The sequence below is a fragment of the Erythrolamprus reginae genome, chromosome 12 (genome assembly GCF_031021105.1).
Source record: "Erythrolamprus reginae isolate rEryReg1 chromosome 12, rEryReg1.hap1, whole genome shotgun sequence".
In the NCBI taxonomy this organism is placed as follows: domain Eukaryota; kingdom Metazoa; phylum Chordata; class Lepidosauria; order Squamata; family Dipsadidae; genus Erythrolamprus; species Erythrolamprus reginae.
In genome coordinates, this window is record NC_091961.1 from 12,847,341 (window position 1) to 12,870,105 (window position 22,765).

General features: G+C 40.2%; 1 protein-coding gene across 1 annotated transcript in view; it reads left to right on the forward strand.

The window, feature by feature from the left end:
* The window catches only part of LOC139174705 (G protein-coupled receptor kinase 5-like), a 119,818-nt gene that overhangs the window by 83,035 nt on the left and 14,018 nt on the right, over nucleotides 1-22,765 (forward strand). The window contains exons 3-7 of the mRNA XM_070765218.1: nucleotides 1,650-1,762; nucleotides 17,706-17,783; nucleotides 18,828-18,928; nucleotides 21,215-21,307; nucleotides 21,414-21,477. Of these exons, the coding sequence (XP_070621319.1) occupies nucleotides 1,650-1,762; nucleotides 17,706-17,783; nucleotides 18,828-18,928; nucleotides 21,215-21,307; nucleotides 21,414-21,477 (449 nt within the window). The remainder of the gene's footprint in view (nucleotides 1-1,649; nucleotides 1,763-17,705; nucleotides 17,784-18,827; nucleotides 18,929-21,214; nucleotides 21,308-21,413; nucleotides 21,478-22,765) is intronic.

Consider the following 22,765-nt stretch of genomic DNA (forward strand, 5'->3'; position numbering starts at 1 on the left):
CAGTTTATGTCCAGGATGCGAGGGGTCTGCAAATATTTTCACAAACCTTCCCTTAGACTCTTTTTGTAAACATACTTTCAAGCAGTAGGAACATGTTCTCATTTGCATCTCGGCATTTTCCTTCTGGGAACAAACTGAAGTATGAGAAGATGGGGGCAGACGCAAGAATCTCTAATGGTCTACAGCCCTCTTTTTGACTCCTGCAGTATACAGGTTCTCAATGGAAGGCAGATGGGTGGTAATTGTTTTTTCTGCAGTTCTAATTACCCTCTGAAGTCTTTTTCTGTCTTGTTGGATCGCAGAACCAAACCAGGCAGTTACAGAGGTGCAGAAGAGGGACAGGTCTCCCCACTCCCAATGCAATACATAACTACGGTATTATACTGATTATCAGAGGGAAGTTGGAAGTGACTTCCATCATGCCTACTGTGTTATTTTTAGGCATCGAATCATCTTCAAGTCTTCTCGTTCGAACAACTTCTGTGAGCCTTTTTTTCAAGTGACTCAACACAGAAAGTAAATTAATATCCTTTGTGGTTGTGCCACCTGGTCCCTGACTTTAAGTAAGCTTACTGTTCTCCCAGGCCCTTGTAGACTGACTATTAGGGATTCTTGCGTCTGCCCCTATCTTCTCATACTTCAGTTTGTTCCCAGAAGGAACATGCTGAGATGCAAATGAGAACATGTCCCTACTGCTTGAAAGTATGTTTGCAAAAAGAGTCTAAGGGAAGGTTTGTGAAATGGGGGATGCGAAGAAGTTGGGCAAAGACAGATAGGCTCAGCAGGACATGATTATGACAGCCGGAAGTTGCAGATATAGAAAGCGCCATGAGCACCTAAGCGCAAAAAAGAGCTCAGGATCTGAAAAGCAAATTGTGACAGTCCAAGTTTTTTCTCCCAGGACTTTGAATCTGCACCCAATGGTCAACTTGGTTTGAGGTGATGACATGAAGAATTTCTGTTTCGGGATCTGCTAAAACATCATCCCAAAGCTGAACAGTTTTGTAGCTAAACAGACGAATTATGATTTAGAATTTCTTTTCTACTTTCATATGCTCAGAATTCAGATGTGTAATAATAATTCTTAGCATCATCCATATTCACGCAATACATTAAACATTAATATGGCTTGTTTGTCATGCACTTATATAATGAGTCCAGCCATTATCGTTTTGAAATCATAATAAATGGATTAGAATTATTGCTTCTTTTAATAACTGATGTTAAGCACATTGTGGTTTAAAACAAGGTTTGAATTAGCATACACAGTGAGCTTCAAACTCATATCAAGGCTTGGTTTCATATTTTGTGTGCCATTCAGATAATTCTGGCTACAGAATAAAACAAATTCAAATCCAGATTTCATGAACTATGATCTGATCTGAAATCTAAACATAGCCTCCTTCTTTGGGGAATTATTTGTATCTTTAGCTATAAATATTAACAGCCATGCTTGTTGGGAAATTCTGGGAGTCGAAGTCCACAAGTCTTAAAGTTGCCAAGGTTGGACACCCTGACTTTAAAAAATGACATCCCAACTTGTTGCATTTGAGGTTCTTCTACTAAGAAGGTCACCCTTGAAAGCCCCATGGTCCAGAACTGTCTATTTACAAGTGAGAATAATTCCTTCTCCATATCTTCCTTTGTAGAACGAGATTACAGCAGTTTGTGTGACAAACAACCCATCGGCCGACTGCTATTTCGACAGTTTTGTGAGACCCGGCTGGAATTCCTACGGTGTATCCACTTCCTGGATGCTGTGGTAAGGCGAGCACGGTTTCTAAAGCAAGGGTCCCCAAACTTGGCAACTTTAATACTTGTGGAGTTCAACTCCCAGAACTCTCCAACCAGCTTTTGTCTGGAGAATTCTGGGAGTTGAAGTCCACAAGTATTAAAGTTGCCAAGTTTGAAGGCCACTATTCTAAAGTGTATCTGGCTCGACTCTGCCCAGATTCCCTTTGGCAATTTCTATTTCAAGTATCCCAAAACTTTGAAAAGCATGAGATTGAGGATGAAATATTATAAGTCAGCAGCAAAGTTGATGGAATCCTTGGTACTTCAAATCTAGAAGAGTGACATGAAAAAAAACCTTTTCCAGCATATACCATATTGAGCTACCATGTTTTCCCGAAAATAAGACACTGTCTTATATTAATGTTTGCTCCAAAAGTTGTGCTACGTATTATTTTCGGGGGGTGCCTTATATTTCTCAAATAAGACAAATTCACAGGCAGAAAAGCTGCCCCCAAAGAAAGTGTACCATACGGTACCTGTCAGTATGGCACCCACACACACAAATGACAGCACTTATATGGTACAACAGTATACTCCTGCTATTGCAGCTTCCGGCCACCAGAGGAACTACAGTCTACGCACTGTAGTGGAGACTGTAATGGCGGTGAGACAGCAGCAGACTGTGTCTGCTGTACTGGACGGTATAAAGCGATGGAAGGGGCCAGCAGGGGACACCACATTATTACGGTACCGCTATGAACAGCTTTGAATGGTACCGTATGTTTTTCCACCGTACCGTATGTAAACTTGACTACGCCTTATTTTCGGGGGGTGCCTTATATTAGCAAATTCTGCAAAAACTCTGACATGCCTTACTTTCGGGGTATGTCTTATTTTCAGGGAAACAGGGTAGGTGGACCTGTTATCTAATTAAATAAAGTTTGCTTTCCTCCTCCAATCAGGAATGATTTAGCTGGGTGCAAAATACCTGCCTTATATGCAATTGGTCATTGATTTGGTCCCAGGGATCTCCCACTGAAAACAAATGGGATTTAGTGGCATGTGTCCTTTGCCAAGCACTCTTGAGAGGTGCTTTAGCTTGATCCTTCTTCCTTTGTAACCGGTTGTAATTTGGAGAATCCATCATGGGTGTTTCTCCTCATAAAATGTCACCTAAGAAGCTGCTCGTGTCCAGGCCTGCATAAGCCAGTGTGGTTATTTATCACCAGGCAAAATGATGAAATTAAAAAAAAATAGCTTAGTAAGAAGGCTAGGATGAACCTGAGTTGCCAAAACATGTATTGGCACTCCCACAAGACTTCAGAATATCTGTTTCCCAGAAGCCATGGCAGTGACACTCAGAAAGCATGGACATCTATACTACCCTTCCACCGGCACACACACATATGAAGGTGCACAATGCCCTACATGGCATTGGACCAGAATACCTCCGGAACTGCCTTCTACCGCACAAATCCCAGCGGCCGATAAGGTCCCACAGCGTTGGCCTTCTCTGGGTCCCGTCGACCAAACAATGTTGCTTGACGGGCCCCAGGGGAAGAGCCTTCTCTGTGGTGGCCCCGACCCTCTGGAATCAACTCCCCCCGGAGATTAGAACGGCCCCCACCCTCCTTGTCTTTCGCAAATTACTCAAGACCCACCCATATCACCAGGCATGGGGGAACTAAGACATCTCCCCCAGGCTTTTATATTTTATGTTTGGTATGTATGTGCTGTGTGGTTTTTAATTGTTGGGGTTTTATATATCTTTTTATTATTAGATTTGTTCTATTGTTCTATTGCCTTTATATTACTGTTGTGAGCCACCCCGAGTCTTCGGAGAGGGGCGGTATACAAATCTAATAAATAATAATAATACTCTGATGTACATACAAAAATATTTCTTAACCTTGTTTATTCTTAAATCTTTAACTTACTATCCCACGCTTATCTTATACCTGAAACATATGGTCTTATTTTTGAGGAAACTCAAAGGAAAAAATATATATCTTTCATCTCTACCCATCACAGACAGGAGGTGCCTTGGAATTTCCCATCCATCTTCTCACAACTAACTAGTAAACATTGGATGCAAGTTAGAAACATTCATGAGTTTATTCACACGACTGCTTTAATCACTGCCCTGGGGGAAATCCCTTCCTAGTAACATTTTAGCTCCAAATATCCAGTTTTGAAACTTCCAGAAGGAATACAAAACCAGTCACTCTTTTGAGATATTCTCCTCAGCAAAATTCTGGCAGCAATATTTTTATCTTCTCTGTCTTTTACAAACCTCTTTCCTGTCAGTACTGCCTTTTTGATTTTCTTGTAGAGGGAGGGCAACTTTAAAAAAAGATAAAAGAGGGGAACGATGGGAGGGGGTAAAAAAAAACCCAAATTCTTGCAGAGTGACCTCTGGGAGAAGATCAGAAAGGCGGGTGTGTTTTTCAACCCACTCTAAAGTCAACGGTGCAAAAATTCCATTGGGATGACGTGTAATTTAAAAGTCAGCGCTTCATCTGAAATACTATCCCAGTGTTTTTGTGGGTTGCAACCCCCACTCATGTCTTTCTTTTGAAAATTTTGCTAAGCCCGAAAGCATCTTAACCTCAAGCAGAACAAATCATAGCTTAGGGTTCCTTCAACTCATTTTCCTCTCCAAGTTCCTTCTTCCGCATCTCCTGAACTGAGGCAAATTTACAATCAGAAAATTGATCTGTTTTTGCTCTTGGCCCAGAAGCGCTTTTCCGATGGCCAGGAGGCCTTACATCAACCTCATAAAACACTCCGTGTTTCTCATTACCAAACTGTTTATGCAATTCAGTGTTCTCTCTCTTTCCCCCTCAACGGGAGTTTGTTGAACCTTGGGCCTTTTTCTTATTTTCATAAGCTTGTTGGATGTGAGTGACAGGAATGCCGATCTGGTCAGCTGCCTGCAAAATGGGAAACACATGCTTGGAAACCAATATTCTGTAAGGTTTGGACTTAGCAAAAGGCTGAGTGATAAAAAGTCATTGTTTGTTTAAATTTGGTTCAGGAACTTGACCGGGCCAGGGATCTTTTCTCAAGGAAATTAAAACTGGGGGGCATCAAATGCTTTAAGAGGGGTGTTGAAGGATCCGGAAGGATTTGTGCTTTTCATTATTCAGAGTTCAGCACCCTGTTTTCCCCTTCTTGTTTCCAAGTTAATAAAAATGGATACAGCTACGATCCCAAGAAATCTCTCCCTGGTTTTCTCTCTCTGTGTGTGTGTATTTAAATCAACATTTGTAGCATGAAAAACTTCCAGAATATAATATAATAATATAATAACAAAAGTTGGAAAGCTCTCGGAATTGTGTCTAAAATATCCTCCACACAAAGCTGGACAAATGGACAAAAAAGGCAGGGGAAAATAATAACATAAACGTCAAAATTCTATGGTTACTAATGGAATTGGGCTGCTTTTGGAGGTTCCAAGTGAGACCATTCTCTCCAAACTGCACAATCCAGTTGCTTTAGCACATGAGACCAGCAGTCTTAATGTTGTTAATTCTCCAGTCAACGAAGCAGTGGAAGTGATGTGCCTGGAGGCTGTTAGGGTCTGGATGGGTGTCAACAGACTCAAACTCAACCCTGATAAGACAGAGTGGCTATGGGTTCTGCCTCCCAGGGACAATTCCATCTGTCCGTCCATAACCCTGGGGGTGTAATTATTGACCCCCTCAGAGAGGGTCCGCAACTTGGGTGTCCTCCTCGATCCACTACCTGGACTGGGACTCACTGCTCACAGTCACTCATACCCTCATCACCTCGAGGTTCGACTACTGTAATGCTCTCTACATGGGGCTACCTTTGAAAAGTGTTCAGAAACTTCAGATCATTCAGAATGCAGCTGCGAGAGCAATCATGGGCTTTCCAAGATATGCCCATGTTACACCAACACTCCGCAGTCTGCATTGGTTGCCGATCAGTTTCCGGTCACAATTCAAAGTGTTGGTTATGACCTATAAAGCCCTTCATGGCATCGGACCAGAATATATCTGGGACCGCCTTCTGCCGCACGAATCCCAGTGACCGGTTAGGTCCCACAGAGTTGGCCTTCTCTGGGTCCCGTCGACTAAACAATGTCGTGTGGCGGGACCCAGGGGAAGAGCCTTCTCTGTGGTGGCCCTGACCGTCTGGAACCAGCTTCCCCCGGAGATTAGAACTGCCCCCACCTTCCCTGTCTTTTGTAAACTCCTTAAAACCCACCTCTGCCGTCAGGCATGGGGGAACTGAGATATCTTCCCCAGGTCTATATAGTTTATGTATGGTATGTTTGTGTGTATGTTTGCTTTTAATAATGGTTTTTTTAGTGTTTTTAAATTATTAGATTTGTTGCACATTGTTTTATTGTTGCTGTGAGCCACCCCGAGTCTATGGAGAGGGGTGGCATACAAATCTAATAATAATAATAATAATAATTATTATTATTATTATTATTATTATTATTATTATTTACAGCAGATGGAAGTTTTTCTTTGCCCCCTCAGTGGCCTTTTGAGTTAGAGTTGATTCCTGGTGACTGTCTGGACATGTCCCTGTAGTTTTCCTGGCAAGATTTCAGAAGAGAAGGGGTTTGCCATTGTCTCCCTCCTGGAGTTGAAAGTGAGTGACTGGCCCAAGCTCACTCTTCTGGCTTCATGCCTAAGAGCAGAAGAGAAATATATTATTTTACTGAAAGAGTAGTAGATGCCTGGAACAAACTTCCAGCAGACGTGGTTGGTAAATCCACAGTTACTGAATTTAAACATGCCTTGGATAAACATATATCCATTGTAAGATAAAATACAGGAAATAGTATAAGGGCAGACTAGATGGACCATGAGGTCTTTTTCTGCCGTCAGTCTTCTATGTTTCTATGTAACTCACAGTTTCTTGGCTTCTAGCCTGGTGACTTAGCCATTACACCAAAGTAACCTTTTCAGTGGTCTAACCAGAACTAAATTTATGATCTAAGAAAACTTCTTCAGCATGGTATTCTGCAGTCGGCTTTATCATTACCTACCAGCATTTTCAGTAGCTGGAAGTACAGAATAGGATTATTCAATTTGCTTTGTTGGGGTTTTTTCAACATACAGGGAATGATCTGCTGTGTATTAGTGCAAGGCTAAATGTCTATGGAGATTCACAGTCATCCACGTTATAGTTGTCTCAAAGGTGCTTTTTCCAAAAAGACTCTTTTTTGACGAAGAAGTTTTGTTTCTTATCCAAGAAGCTTCTAGGTGCAATTATCCAATAATGAACACTCTGAATAAGACCCAAATATCTTCAACCTCATTAAATATAATAGTTGAGAATTGCAGAGTTGGTTTTATTGGGTTTAGTTTCAAGTTTTATTGGATTTATATGCCGCCCCTCTCCGAAAACTCGGGGCGGCTAACAACAATCATGAACAATATACAATAAAATCCAATAGAATAGCTTCAGAAAAAAGCCTTCCAGTGGAACATGCTTTTTTAACACAAAATGTGCATCTTGCATCTGGGAATCAATGTTCACCCATTATCTTTAGTCATGGTTTCTTGAATAAGCTAAAACTGGCTGAATTTGCATGTAAGTAGAACCGAGGTAGTGCAGTGGGTAGAGTGCAGTACTGCAGGCCACTAAAGCTGACTGCTAGATCTGCAGGTCAGCGGTTCAAATCTCATCACCGGCTCAAGGTTGACTCAGCCTTCCATCCTTCCGAGGTGGGTAAAATGAGGACCTGGATTGTGGGGGCAATATACTGGCTCTGTTAAAAAGTGCTATTGCTAACATATTGTAAGTTGCCCTGAGTCTTAAGAAGGGTGGCAGTAAAAAAATTCAATTCAATTTAATTTATTAGATTTGTATGCTGCCCCCTCCGAGGATTCGGAGTGGCTCACAACAGGACAATACACAATATACAAATCCAATGGTTAAAAAACAGTTTAAAACCCTTATAAAAATAATCATACAACTCAAACAAACCAAATAAATAAATAACGAATCAAATAAATAAAAAAAATAAATATTGCAAATCCACAGATAATAGGCTAAACACATTATTTTTAGGCCCATAGCATGTTAGTCTCAAACTAAATAAATCACACTGTGAATTCACTATGTTTAGAGAAGAGTCCTAGGTCCGAAATTTGGGCAGGGATTTAAGTTTCAGAGATTCCTTGTCATCTTCAGGCTGGTGGTTTTGTCCGTGTGCTAGGGTGAACATGTGCTTTGAAAATTAAGCGAGACGGATAGATCTATTTCACTTTGTTCTGGGCTCATCAGCTAGCCATACCCTCACTGGGATTTGAACTTGCAGTCTTTCATACATATACACATACATATACTATATTTACAGCAGCACGAAGCTTACAACTTCAGCCTGATGATGGTGAATGTGATTTCATCGAAACGTCGCATAGACACTCAAAATATTACACGGGGCAAAACCCGAACTCAGAACAATCTACATACATATACATATATACACATACATGTATATGTGTGTGTGTGTTTCTGTCAAATCACCCTGGTATACCAAAATATGGGAGGGAGCATAGCCGCCCTGAGTCTGCCGAGAGGGGCGGCATACAAATCTAATAAATAATAATAATACTGCTCCCTTTTTGCCTCTCGGCCCCTCCAGGGGCCATATCCAAGGCAGTTAATTTTTTTTTTAATAGTCGACAAACTATAATCTGTATGTGTAATATATTATTGCTCATAATGAAAAGGAAGGTATACTGTAGACTATATAAACTAGTCCCCCTTCCTTTTCATTATCAGCAATAATATTATACATACATATACAATTATATATATATATAATTGGCTGCAATATCTGGGTGCTGCTAGAAGGAGAATTTTACATGTGTCACCAGCAACGGAGGCTCCGGTCTGTATCCAGTCATGCCTGCTGCAGGATGCTAGAGACAGACTGTTTATAGCTTGCACAGAAATCTGAGAAAGTCTTTTACAGTCTTCCTGGAGGCAGTTTCTGTATGCTTAGTTAATAAATTCCCTGCCGTGATCAGTTGTTTATCTTTTCATTGGATTTTAGCTTTTATCTACTGCTATTTCCTATTCCTTTCTTTTATCATGACGGAGTGCTATTTTATATCTGAAGTGTGCTCTTTTTAATTTGTGTGCTGCTCTGTTTGTGCTTGGGGCAGGGGAGCAGGATAAAAATAATCAATTCGGTGGGTGGGCTGATAGATCCTTCTGGTACTTCCAGCAGTAGATAAGTACTTTGTTTTTGTGTTCATTCTCTAGTCAGGTTTCATCCATCATCAAGATACCTTGTGTATACATACAGGTTCCCAATCCTATGGCAGATTTGGGGGTCTTCTAGCAAAAGCCCTACATGGCATTGGGCCAGAATACATCCGGAACCGCCTTCTACCGCACGAATCCCAGCGGCCGATAAGGTCCCACAGAGTTGGCCTTCTCCGGGTCCCGTCAACCAAACAATGTCGTTTGGCGGGCCCCAGGAGAAGAGCCTTCTCTGTGGTCACCCCGGCCCTCTGGAATCAACTACCCCCAGAGATTAGAACGGCCCCCACCCTCCTTGTCTTTCGCAAATTACTTAAGACCCACCTTTGTCGCCAGGCATGGGGGAGTTAAGATATTTCTTCCCCTAGGCCATTTCAAGTTATGTATGGTATGTTTGTGTGTATGTTTGGTTTTTATTATAAGGGTTTTTAGTTGTTTTATTAAATTGGATTGTTACATGTTGCTTTTATCATTGTTGTTAGCCGCCCCGAGTCTGCAGAGAGGGGCGGCATACAAATCCAATAAATAAAATCATCTTCCCTTGATTAATTTACTTGGTGGCTTTTCCCACTTTTCTCCCTTCCTGAAAGTCTTCCCAGGCTTAGATTTATTCTCCTGCTTCTTCAGCAGCTGACAGGAGCAATATGGTGGAGCGTTCATCAAGCACCCCTGTAGCTGGTGATCCTCCTTCTCTTTCCCTGGGGAATCCCCGTACATGCTTTCCCATTCGTTTCTCATGGCCGTGGCGCAGCAGCCTTTCCAGCAACAAAAACACAGATGTCACTTGAGCCTTGAGAGTAGAGATGACCTGTAAGTCATCCCAGTGACATGGACCTTCTAATTTGGATCTCCCTGTTTTTAAGTACGTTGGAGGGACGTTAAGGCAATTTATTAAAGGAATTGGGGCGGAGGGAATCCACCTGTGTCCATCTGCTTTGATTGGCCACTTGATTGGCCTCCTCCTGCAGTTGACCTATAGCGCAAAGCACTTTCATACTTGGCGTTATCACCATGTTCTGCTGAAATGGGTTCCATCTGCAGCATGGTTGGCCAATTTACCTGCCTCTCCCCACACACACACACAGACAATCCACCACTATTGGGATGAGATGAGGAGTCCATGCCTTGTTTCTCTTTGGTTGCTTAGCAGCAAACCCTGTTCCAAAACAATGGGGAGGGAATCTGTGGGTCAGATTTTTTAATAGCAGCAATGTGCTCTTCTCCACTGTCAGGAAAACAGCTTGTGGTCCTGTGGAAGTAAGCCAGGAAAGGAAGGGAGGGGTACTAGAGAGACAAAAAGAATGTTGGGGGGGGGGAGGGTAAAGGGAATCACAGATAGGGACTTTAAGCTTGGATCCAGAAGCAGAGTTCAATGCAGGACCACTCTTTTTGTCTTCAGGTTTCAATTCCAGGAGTTCAATTCCAGGAGTCCACACTGGGAGATGCAGAAATCCTTGGCTAGTTCTTAGTAGGGTTGAGTACAAAGCATCTCTTCATTCATACAGTAGCATCAGCGCACAGATTATAATACTTTACCATTCTAATATGGGAAGCTCAACTTGCTTATTTTTCCCACAATCCAGTCTAACAGAGCCTGCTGTTTTGAGTGGGATGTAAACCTGCTAGGATGTCCAAAGGTCCTGGTCACTCTTCTATCTTGTCCTGGATCAGCTACATGAACTAGATGAGGAAGTGTATCATGCAATTCCTAGGCATTTGAGTCTTTCAGACTCAAACTAAGGAAATGGTAATGGTTGGTTCTTGAGGCCATGCTTGGTCTTGGAGGATGTTGGTTGTTCATTCCTTAGCATCTTCAGACATCTAGCCAATCTTTGTTGAGCTTGAAAAATTAAGCAGGAAGCGATCTGATTAGCATTTGGATGGAAGAGATCAAGAAGTCCTAAGGTCATAGGCTAGTCATAGTAGTCCGCAGAATATCCTAGAACAGTGATGGCGAACCTATGGCACAGGTGCCACAGGTGGTAGGTGGAGCCATATTTGCCGGCACGCAAGCCATTGCCCTAGCTCAGCTCCAGCACGTATGTGCATGCCGCTCAGCTGATTTTTGGCTTGCACGGAAGCTCTGGGAAGATGGGGGAGGATGTTTATGCCCTTCCCAGGCTCCAAGGAAGCCTCTGGAGCCTGGGGAGGGTGAAAAACGGGCCTACTGGGCCCACCAGAAGTTGGGAAACGGGCACTTTCTGGCCTCCAGAGGGCTTCTGGGGGACAGGGGAGGCAATTTCCACCCTCCCCAGGCAGTGAATTATGGGTGTGGGCACTCACACAGGCCCGATAATGTGTGCGCATAGGTTTCCAGCACCCGAGGGAAAAAAGGTTCTCCATCTCTGTCCTAGAAGAAGCTTGATCCAGCTACTTTATATTTTTGTCTTTTTTGTTTATTTTAGACCAGGCTGCATCCTCCCCTGAGAGCCTAGCACAAATAAGTATGGAAAGTTAGTGACATTCAAGCCACCAATTTATATTTACGTGTATTTATACAAGTAAACCAATTTAGCAACATCCGCATATGTTTCATCACAGTTGTCATTGTGAACCAGTTGACAAAACGTGTTTCATCCATAGTCCCAGGCATCTTGCAGATTTGTGAGCTATAAACATCCCCTTTCCCCCAGGAAAAATCTCTAGTATTTATGCTTTCCCATCTGTTATTTGCTCATACTCTGAACTCAATCGGAGTTGTGAAAATCTCATCTGGCATCTGGTGCGTAACGTCCACAAGTTTACTTACATCCTTGATATAGGACGACCTGAAGTACACACAAGTTCCAAAAGAGAGCTGTTTACTTTCCTTTAAAAGGTTTTTATTGCATTTTTTTCCATTTAACAAATTTCCATACGTTACACCTAACTGTGCTCATTTACCTATTATTTACATGTCTCTTCTTTACATATCATTACGTTCAAATTGAAGAATACTTCATACATAATATTTACACATCCTTTAATTCAAATCCATATGTATTCCATTCTTTTCAAATATACATTTTACTTCCTTTTATATTTTACCTCTTTTTTCTATACGCAATCCATTTGTACTACAGTATTTCTTCCATATTGTGTAATATTCCAAATTCATTTGTCCTTTAGTTCAATTATTAGTTTGTCAATTTCAGTACAATCATATTTTTTTTATTGCCAAACTTTCTGAGAGTGTTGCTCAAATGTTATTCTTGCTTCTGTTATAATATGTAAAATAATGTATGTGGTAGTTTTCTTATAGTCCCCCTTGCTAATCCCTAACAAGAATAATTCTAGTGTATATTCTACTCGAAAACCTGTTATTTCCTGGACACATCTATGAATTTTTACCTAATATTTTTTGTCTCTGTACATGTCCACATATATAGTGAAAGGTGCCTTGTTTTTGACCACATTTCCAACAGTTTGGTTTCAGTTTTGGATATATTTTTGCTAGTCTTGTTGGTGCCATGTACCATCTATAAAATATTTTATATTTGTTCTCTTTGTATTTTGCTGACTTAGTTATTCTATAATTTCTATTGCATATTTTCCCCCGGTCTTCTAATTTTATGTTATTTCCAATATTTTTGCCCACCCTATCATAACTCCTTTCACTATATTTTCTGCTCTATCAAATTCTAGTAGATAACTATACATTTTTGTTATTTGCTTTTCATCTGGGCCCATCAATATTTATCTAATTTATGTGGAACCGTCTCAAATCCATATTCTTCTTTATCTTTTTTATATCATGATTGGATTTGCATATACACCCACCAATCTGTCATTATGCCCTGGTCTTCCAATTGTTGACTATTTTTAAGATTCCCTTGTTTGTCGAGAAGTAGCTGATAGTTAACCATCTTATTTGCATCTAAAGTATTTAGGTGAATTATTGCTTCCCTTGAGAATATCCACGTAGGGATTTTCATGTAATGTTTTCTCTCAATCTCTTGCCATACTTGCATCAAGGCTTCTCTGATTTTGTGTCTCCTAAAATATGTATGTTGTTTATTTTCTTTATCCCATAGGAAGGCATGCCACCCTTTTGATAGGTCGTGTCAATCTAACGTTAATAATTGTTTATTTCTTAAATTGATCCACTCTTTGACCCATATCATATCTATTCTCGAAAAAGATTTATGGGTGTTTGAATAAAAAGTGTATTTTCCCCCCATTGAATTTAATGCCCTCCAAACATCCATTAAAATCAATTCTTCAGCCATGTTAAAAAAAATGTCAATACATTGCTTTTCTTTTGCTTTTTTATCACTCATATAACCTTCTTTGATATTTACTATCCCATTGTAGTCTCCTACAATACATATATTCTTTCAATTTATTTCTATAATGTTTAATTGTTTTTTTAAAACTCATTTTGCTTTTGATACTTATATCTTGGCAACTCTATTGTTTAAGTCTTTTACCTTCTCAAACTTATAATAATCTTCTTTGTAATATCTTTTTAGTCACCACCGCCTCCAATCGCTCAAGTTTGGTGTTTTTTTCTCTTTTCCTATTGCAAGAGTCTTTCTGTTGTTTTCACTTTCAGTCTTGATCTCCAAGTCCAACACTATTGTTTCTTCTTACACTGATCTCCTTGGTCTAATTCTTTCTTTTGCCACCCGTTTCCTAAAGTCTTCTAATTATTTTCCCCAGTCCACCAAATTGACTTTCTTTACAATGTTTTCTCTTACTACACTATAAATTTTATTTTCCTCTTAATCCTTTTTTATTTCTCTTTGTTTTCTTTCACTCCTGCACTTTCACTTTCACTCTCACAATTTTTTAATTTTTACTTTCCCAACAAAGTTCTTTTAAGTAGTCTCGTCTCTTTCAATCCTTGCTTAATCTCTTGCCAAAGGTTCACCCCCTTTGCCCAAAATCTTTGGAATTGCTCGATTTATTAATTCCAAATCACTGCCCATATGGAAATCCACAGTAACAGGAATGAGCACAGTCTGCTACAAAGCTGGAATAGTTATCACAGCCTCAGATCCACCATGTCAGAATGACATGACAGATTTCATTCATGCCGGATTAAGGAGGGTTTTCATCATTCCAGTGGGCAGTTACTTCCCCTCTGTTCGCGTGATCCTCCAAAGCACAGAACGCCTTCAAAGGGTCCCTAGACACAAAAAATCAGAGGTTAAAGGACAAAGTTCATCCTTTCCCCTCTGCACCGCCTCAACGTCACCACTGGAAATCCACAAGAGCTGTTTTCAGTCAACTGTATCATCCCCATGTATATGCACTTGGATGAATGTATTAAGGAAAAAGATACTGAAATAATGTGTTACTAGAGAAAAGCAAATCTCAACCAATCAGAATTGAGTTGGCAGGGACCTTGGAGGTCTTCCAATCCAACACTCTTCTTAAGCAGGAGACCCTGTACTATTTCAGATAGCTGGATGTCCAGTTTTTTCTTTAAAAAATGTCCAGTGATGAATCACCTACAACTTCTGAAGGCAAACTATTCCACTGATTAATTGTCCCCATTATTAGGAAGTTTCTCCTTAATTCAAGCTTGCTTCTCTCCTTGATTAGTTTCCATCCATTGTTTCTTGTCTTGCTTTCTGATGCTTTGGAAAATAAGTTGACCCCCTCTTCTTTAAGAAAGCCTCTCAAATAATGGAATACTACTATCACATCAACCCAGTCCTTCTTTCTTATAGGTTGGCCATACCCTGTTCCTGCAGCTATTCTTCATATGTTTTTTTTCCAGGCCCTTAATCATCTTAGTTGCTCTTCTTTACACTTTTTCCAAAATCTTAACATCTTTTTTGAAAAAAATGTAATATGACTGGGTGCCGTATTCCAAGTGTGTCTTTCTAAGGATTTATAAAGCAGTACTAATGCTTCGTATGATTTTGATTCTATGCCTCAGTTTATGCAGCCAAGGATTGTATTAGCTTTTTTGGCTCATACGTAGAACTATTTTTACTATTGGGGAAAAATGCTTGCAGTATGACACATTCCAGATAGTATACAAAACACATGTTTGTAAAGATGCAGAAAATTATGTATACATTTTTCTCCTGTTTCATATATGTAAATATACTAATCCATTCTTGCATTTGGTAAAATGAGAGTATTGGTAAATTGTCCACCTGACTCTATAAATCCCTGCTAAGGGTATGGCAGATGATGGACACCAGAGGTCTGGGAAATGTTAATTCTCACAACTTGCTAAGCACTTCAGTTAACTTTGAGTAAGCAATGCCTCAACTGGCACAATGTGAACACAGTCAGTATAAAGCAGCCTTAAATTCACAACAGTAACTTGAGTCACGTTTGTTCTTTACTAGTTCTCTAAGCAGTTAGTGTTGTACATACTCCTAATCAGTTGGAGGAGGATGAAGATATTGAGGACTCGGATTCAGGTAGTGTTTATGAATTAGTGGGGGGCCGGGGTTACAGGTAGTAGAACAGGTGGGAGGCCAGCCACAGGATGGGGCTATGAGTTCAGGATCTAGTGAGGGAGAATCAGACACTCGCTGGGTTAACCCTAAATTCAGAAGGGCCCAAAAACGTAGAGAGCAGAGGTCTGGAAGAAGATATTAAGGAGAGGAATGGGTTAAATATTGTAATGATGTATTTGGCACATCAGGGGGTCAGTGGAGAAGAAGGGTGGAGTTTCAACATTGCCGAAAGGAAAAATGGATGTGTTTTTGCCACGCTAAAGTAAGCCAAAGTATTTTATATTGTTATCAATCAGTGCTACTGTTTTTTCAAAGTTATGCTGTTAGGAAAATAAATCTTGTTTAAGTGAAGCAGAAGGAGGAATGTGAGAAATACAGCTAAGAGAGAGATAACGGACCGAGTGCTGTATGGAATGTGTTTGAATAAAAGGAGAGCAGAGAAATAAATGGAGTTTCTTTATTCATGAAATGATGCATTTAATAAGAGTTATTTGTAATTGCTAAATTTCTACCAGAAACCAGAAAAGTTAGTACTTGATGACTTCTTTTTGATCTCAGAGAAAAGAAGAGATGTTGGTTTCTTTCTTCAGTTAATCAAGAAACAGTCCATTTCCTTTGTCTGCAAGAGCATTGCAACAAGAAGGCAAAGGGAAGAAATAGAGAAACTTTTCACATAGCTGATGCAATAATATACATCTGTGGGTGTGGAATTTTTTGATGACTGCAGCTGGCCAACAAGCTAGTTATTAAACACAAAGCAGAAATAACATTTCTCCAGAACTACACCTGACATATCACTATTGCAATTCAGGAAATGTGGCAATTCTAAAAACAAGCAGAAAGGAAAGGCAGAGCAGCCATCAATGTTTCATCCATAACTCACAACTTTATATCAGGACAGAGGTCACTCCAGGTTCTTCTTCATGAAGAGCACTTGAGCTTTTAAAAATGAAAGATCTCAAGAGCCGAATCTGGGGTTTGGGCAGCAAATTGGATGATCTAGTTTTGAGCTAGAATAGAATAATAGAGTTGGAAGGGGCCTTGGAGGTCTTCTAGTGCAGTGTTTCCCAACCGTGGCAACTTAAATATATTTGGACTTCAACTCCCAGAATTCCCCAGCCAACATTTTCTGGCTGGGGAATTCTGGGAGTTGAAGTCCAAATATATTCAAGTTGCCAAGGTTGGGAAACACTGTTCTAGTGCAACCCTCTGCTTAGGCCAGACACCCTGCATCTGTTTAGATAAATGGTTATCCAATCTCTTCTTAAAAACTTCCAGTTGGAGTATTGACAACTTCTGGAGGCAAGCTGGTCCACTGATTCATTGTTCTAACTGACAGGAAATGTCTATTTAGTTCTAAGTTGTTTCTTTCCTTGATTAGTTTCCACCCATTGCTTCTTGTCCTGCATTCAGGTGCCTTGGAGAATAGCTTGACTCCCTCTTCTTTGTGGCAGCCCGGCCCCTGAGCTATCATGTCTCCCCTAATCCTTCTTTTTATCAGACTAGACATACCCAGTTCCAGCAACTGTTCTTTATATGTTAGAGATCCCTGCCTAGAAAATGTCCAAAGATACTTCACCAGAAGAACCCTTCACTCCTCCACTCGAAACAGAATGCCGTACGAAAGCAGACTATCAATTCTAGGTCTAGAAAGCTTAGAACTATGATGCCTAAAACACGATCTAAGTATTGCCCACAAAATCATATACTGCAACGTCCTGCCTGTCAATGACTACTTCAGCTTCAACCGCAACACAAGAGCACGCAACAAATTCAAACTTAATATTAATCGCTCCCAAGCTTGACTGTAAAAAATATGACTTTAGCAATCGAGTTGTTGAAGTGTGGAACTCATTACCGGACTCAGTAGTGTCAACCCCTAACCCCCAACATTTCTCCCTTAGACTCTCCACGATTGACCTCTCCAGGTTCCTAAGAGGTTATACATAAGTGCACTAGCCTGCCTTTCGTCCCCTGCCCAATTGTCTCTCCTTATCTCATATATCTTTTCTTCGTTTCATATATCTTCTCTACTTTTATATCTTTTCTTTATATATAATACTTCATGTCTGTCCTCTTCAATATGTATTTATTGGACAAAATAAATAAATAAAAAATAAATAAATCTCCAAAATGTTTGAGTCAGAAGAGAATAATAAGAAATATAAAGTCTTGCAGGGGAAACCCCTTAATGAAACAAGAAATGTCCTTCTAACTGTGTGGGAGAGATGTCCTCTTTGACCTCCAGGATAATGTCCTTTTCAGTTGGAGCTTCTGCTCTGGTGACCCTCTTTTCTTCTTCCCCAGGCAGAATATGAGCTTTCTCCAGATGAAAAACGCAAGGAAATGGGAGAAGATATCATCCAGCAGTTTTTCAACAAGGAGGTCAGTGTTGCACCTTCAAAAGAAAATGGTGGAGATTGATAGGGTTCTTGTAAAAAAAAACAACTGAAGCGTTCCTCTTAGGAATTATTGATCCAAAAATAGATAAAAATAAATATTATTTAATGATATATATACTGACCGCAACTAGAATGGCAGTAGCCCAATGTTGGAAACAACCTAATCCACCGAAAGACTCACTAATATTAAAAATTAAAAAAAATTGGATTGTGCAGAATCTGATGCTTTAACTCTTAAGTTAAAAAACAAGGAAGACTCTGATTATTATAAAACATGGAATTGCTTTTATGATTGTTTCAAGAGGAGAAACGAAAGCTCAGACTAAAACACGACAATAGCAATATATTGGGTGCATCTTATACTCTGGAAAATACAGTAGTTGGCTTTCCCGGGGAGCTGCCCTTCTCCTGGGCAGCATGAATGTTTGGTTATGAGAACCTTATTCTAGCAAATAGAAGATCACTAACTAGGCAATGTTGCTGTATGAACTGGGAGCAGAGCCTGCAGAAGCATATAGCACGTTTTTATTTTACAGTGAGCAGTCAAAGTAGTAAGTGAAGGCAGAGAAGAAAAGAATTGAAATCTACCAATAGAGGAGAATATTTGTAACTCTGCTGTAGAGTCCTTCTTGTTCTCTGAGCTTGGTGGTTTTCTTACAGGCATTTCATTACTAAAGTAAGGAGCATGATGGCTCACGGACTCTGGTTTCTAGGTTAGCAAGTGTGCATTGAAGACCTGTGGGGTGTCATGGGGGTGAGCTCTTATCCTTCACTCCAGTTCCTGCAGAGGACATAAAAGAAGCCACCAACTGTGTGTCCCCTGGGCAGTGGTGATGTCACTGGCTAATCCTTTCCGGAAGCGCCTCAGTACGTCTAACACAAATACTAATTACTAAACTAAGTAACATCTTCATTGCACCACCAAGGACCCCACAGAATTAAAATCTAGTGTGCAAGATATTTCACTGGCTAATTATGAAACATTTGTTTATGGCTGGTTTCCTTCTTTTTATGTGTATGAGTTTAGTCCCTGGGCTATATGGCAGAAATTTGTGAACTTCTTATGAACCAGTGCATAGAAGACCTACAGAGAAGCCATTGCAAAGACCTCTTTGGCAGCTGTGTACAGTGAGTACTACATCCTATAGTTCTGGAAGCCAGAAGGGCAAGGGGGGGTGTTTGTTTTCTCATCAGGACAAGCTTGTGTATATGCATATAAGTTCCAGTTTTTTTCTACAATAAACCAACCTTTTCCAATCTAGGAACCCTTCCAGATGTGTAGACCAACCACTGTGTTCCCCAACTCAAATGACCATTGTTGAGAATTATGAGAGTTGAAATGTATGGGTGGAGGGTGCCCTGTTGTAGACCACTGGGATAAAACGTGGTTACCTTATCCATAATTTGCTATAAAGAAGTTAGCTGCATAAATCATGGTTGACGTTGGCTTGTTTTAAACTCAAAGGGTAATCAAAATAACCACAATTTGTTGGGTTCAAATAATGTGGCTAGATGTGGCTAATACACTCATGCAACACACTTACTCATAGTTAACCATATTGAACTCTGTCCAGATTTCTGGGTTCATATACCACAATAATTTATAACCACACAGGCTGAGTTTGCACAAATGCTATATTGAAATGATTTGGAGCTTAGTGTGTCATATAAAACACGCAATAACTCCCAAAATCTTTTTAATGTGCCCCCTGTAAAGGAAAGGTTTGTATGTGCCGAATGGGTGGTGGTGGTGAATTTTACAATGCACTCGATGAAAATTACTTAGTGTAGTTTTTGCTAATTATCTATTCTTCAGAGACATGAAGGCATCAGACTGAAGAAAGCTGATTTTGTGTGTGTGTGTGTTAACTAATTTGTGGCTACTTAATCTAATAATTTTCTAAATGGCATTTGCATTACATATTATATTAAATTAAAGTCTACTTAGCCATGCAATGAACCATAGCTTATTGAATCCATGTCACACTAAGGAATAAATCATGATTTATAAATCATGACAGTCCATAATCCTGCTATTAGTCTTAAACAAGCCTTATTTTGGCTTAAGGTTGAATGAACCCAACTAAGAGATGCATTTTGCATTTTATAAGAAAATCAGAACCAATCAACGCTGCACTGTATTTCTTGCCTATCAGTTCCAAAGTAGACCATCATGGGCAGAAGTAGCTTTAAAGCCAAGAAAAAGCACTGGGTTTATTTCACTATATAGCCAGTGTTCCCTCTAATTTTTTGGGGGGGTGGGCGGAAAAGTATAGTGTCTGAGCGGCAGTCCCTTCGGGACTGGGCGGCACAGAAATAATAAACAAACAAACAAACAAATAAAAAACCCACCCTGTTTTGCCTCAGAGAATTTCAAAATAAAATACTGTACTGTGTGTCTATAACAGTGAGCTCATAATAGGGCAACTCTATCAATATCAAAATGCCACTTAAATAGTTGAGCTAGTTTCAAACTAGATTTTGATTTTCTTTCTCTCTTCCTTACTCCCATTCTTTTTCTTTCTCTTTTCCTTCCTCTCTTTTTTCTATCTGTTTCTCTCTCTTCCTCTCTTCTTCTCTCTCTCCTTCCCTCTCATTCTTTCCCTCTCGGCTTCTGGGCAGGTTTGGAAAACTCTGAGTTGATGATGATTTTTAAGTGAGCGATTGTTCACTGCTCAGCTTAGAGGGAACTATGTATATAGCATTGTTTCTGAACCATGATAACTTTAAAATGTGTGGACTTCATTGTCCAGAATTTCTCAGCTGACATGCTGATTGGAGAATTATGGGAATTGAAGTCCACACATATTAAAGTTGCCAAGCTTGAGAAGCCCTGCTGTGGAGAGTATCCAATATTTATTATTATTATTATTATTATTATTATTATTATTATTATTAATTGGATTTGTATGCCGCCCCTCTCCGCAGACTCGGGGCGGCTAACAACAATGATAAAAAACAACATGTAACAATCCAATTTAATAAAACAACTAAAAACCCTTATTATAAAAACCAAACATACACACAAACATACCATACATAACTTGTAATGGCCTAGGGGAAGGAATATCCTAACTCCCCCATGACTAGCGACAAAGGTGGGTCTTGAGTAATTTGCGAAAGACAAGGAGGATGGGGGCCATTCTAATCTCTGGGGGGAGTTGATTCCAGAGGGCTAGGGCCGCCACAGAGAAGGCTCTTCCCCTGGGGCCCGCCAAACGGCATTGTTTGGTCGACAGGACCCGGAGAAGGCCAACTCTGGGACCTTATCGGCCGCTGGGATTCGTGCGGTAGAAGGCAGTTCTGGAGGTATTCTGGTCCACTGCCATGTAGGGGGTTTGGGAGCCACAAAAAAACTCCCTTCCTAATTCAGAGGGGGGGAAATGCCTACTTTCAATTCCTCTTATCTCCTAGGAGGCTGCATGAATACCTGAGTGGTGCCCCTTTCACAAATTACCAGGACAGCATGTATTTTGACAGATTCCTCCAGTGGAAATACCTGGAGAGGTAAGACAATAATCCTGAGTGGCTGGAATCAAGAACTCATTTACTGAGCTGATGCTGATAAGAATGGGTGTTCAATGACGCAGTGTGGTCTTCTTAATATCTCCAGGCAATCCGTGACCAAAGACACCTTCAGGCAATACCGGATCCTAGGCAAGGGAGGCTTCGGAGAGGTAGGGAATGGTGACAGCTCGAACTTGTTCTGTGTTAGGGATCAGGAGTAGTTTTGGATTCCTCTCATCTCAAATTCATCACGACTATCTCTTTGGCCTCAGTTCTATCAAGGGATGGGTGAATTTGCAAAGTCAGATTTGCTCAGATTTCAAAAAACAAATAAACTCCAATGTAGCTTTCTTTTGCATCTGTCCACATACTTCCTGAAACATAATTAGCACTTTTCCAAATACATCTGATTTTGGGAGGGGAGGGCATTGTTTGAATTGTGAACAGATCAAGACATTCTGGAAAGTAGAAATGTTGTCATTTAAGTGGGTTGCAGTTTGGGTCTAGTTTGATGAAGTGCAAAGTTTTCAGCAAAATGAATCAAATTAATTTTGCTGCTGTGCCTATTTTTATAATACTTCTATTATTGCCTGTCAAATGGTGAATCATCATAGCAGTGAGAGGCTCACTGTTGCATGCAGAAGCTGTTTCAGATCAGAATAGATGTATTTCACCAAACTATGAACATAAACACTTCCAAATTGCAATCCTAAACTTTTAGAGAGGCAAATTATCCCATCCAGAGCTGGGTGAGGAAAATAGCATCCTAGTAAAATAGCTGTATCTTCGGAACTTCAGTGGTAATTCCAGACTCTAGATGTTAGATGGTATGACCATCTAAGCGTGCAATAGGGTTGATATTCCTGGAGGCATCTGTAATATGGTAAATGATTTAGCTTTACTAGACAAATGGTCAAAGCAATGGAAACTGCAGTTTAATGTTTCCAAATGTAAAATAATGCACTTGGGGAAAAGGAATCCTCAATCTGAGTATTGTATTGGCAGTTCTGTGTTATCAAAAACTTCAGAAGAGAACGATTTAGGGGTAGTGATTTCTGACAGTCTCAAAATGGGTGAACAGTGCAGTCAGGCGGTAGGGAAAGCAAGTAGGATGCTTGGCTGCATAGCTAGAGGTATAACAAGCAGAAAGAGGGAGATTATGATCCCGCTATGAGACCACATTTGGAATACTGTGTTCAGTTCTGGAGACCTCACTTACAAAATGATATTGACAAAATTGAACGGGTCCAAAGACGGGCTACAAGAATGGTGGAAGGTCTTAAGCATAAAATGTATCAGGAAAGACTTAATGAACTCAATCTGTATAGTCTGGAGGACAGAAGGAAAAGGGGGGACATGATCGAAACATTTAAATATGTTAAAGGGTTAAATAAGGTCTAGGAGGGAAGTGTTTTTAATAGGAAAGTGAACACAAGAACAAGGGGACACAATCTGAAG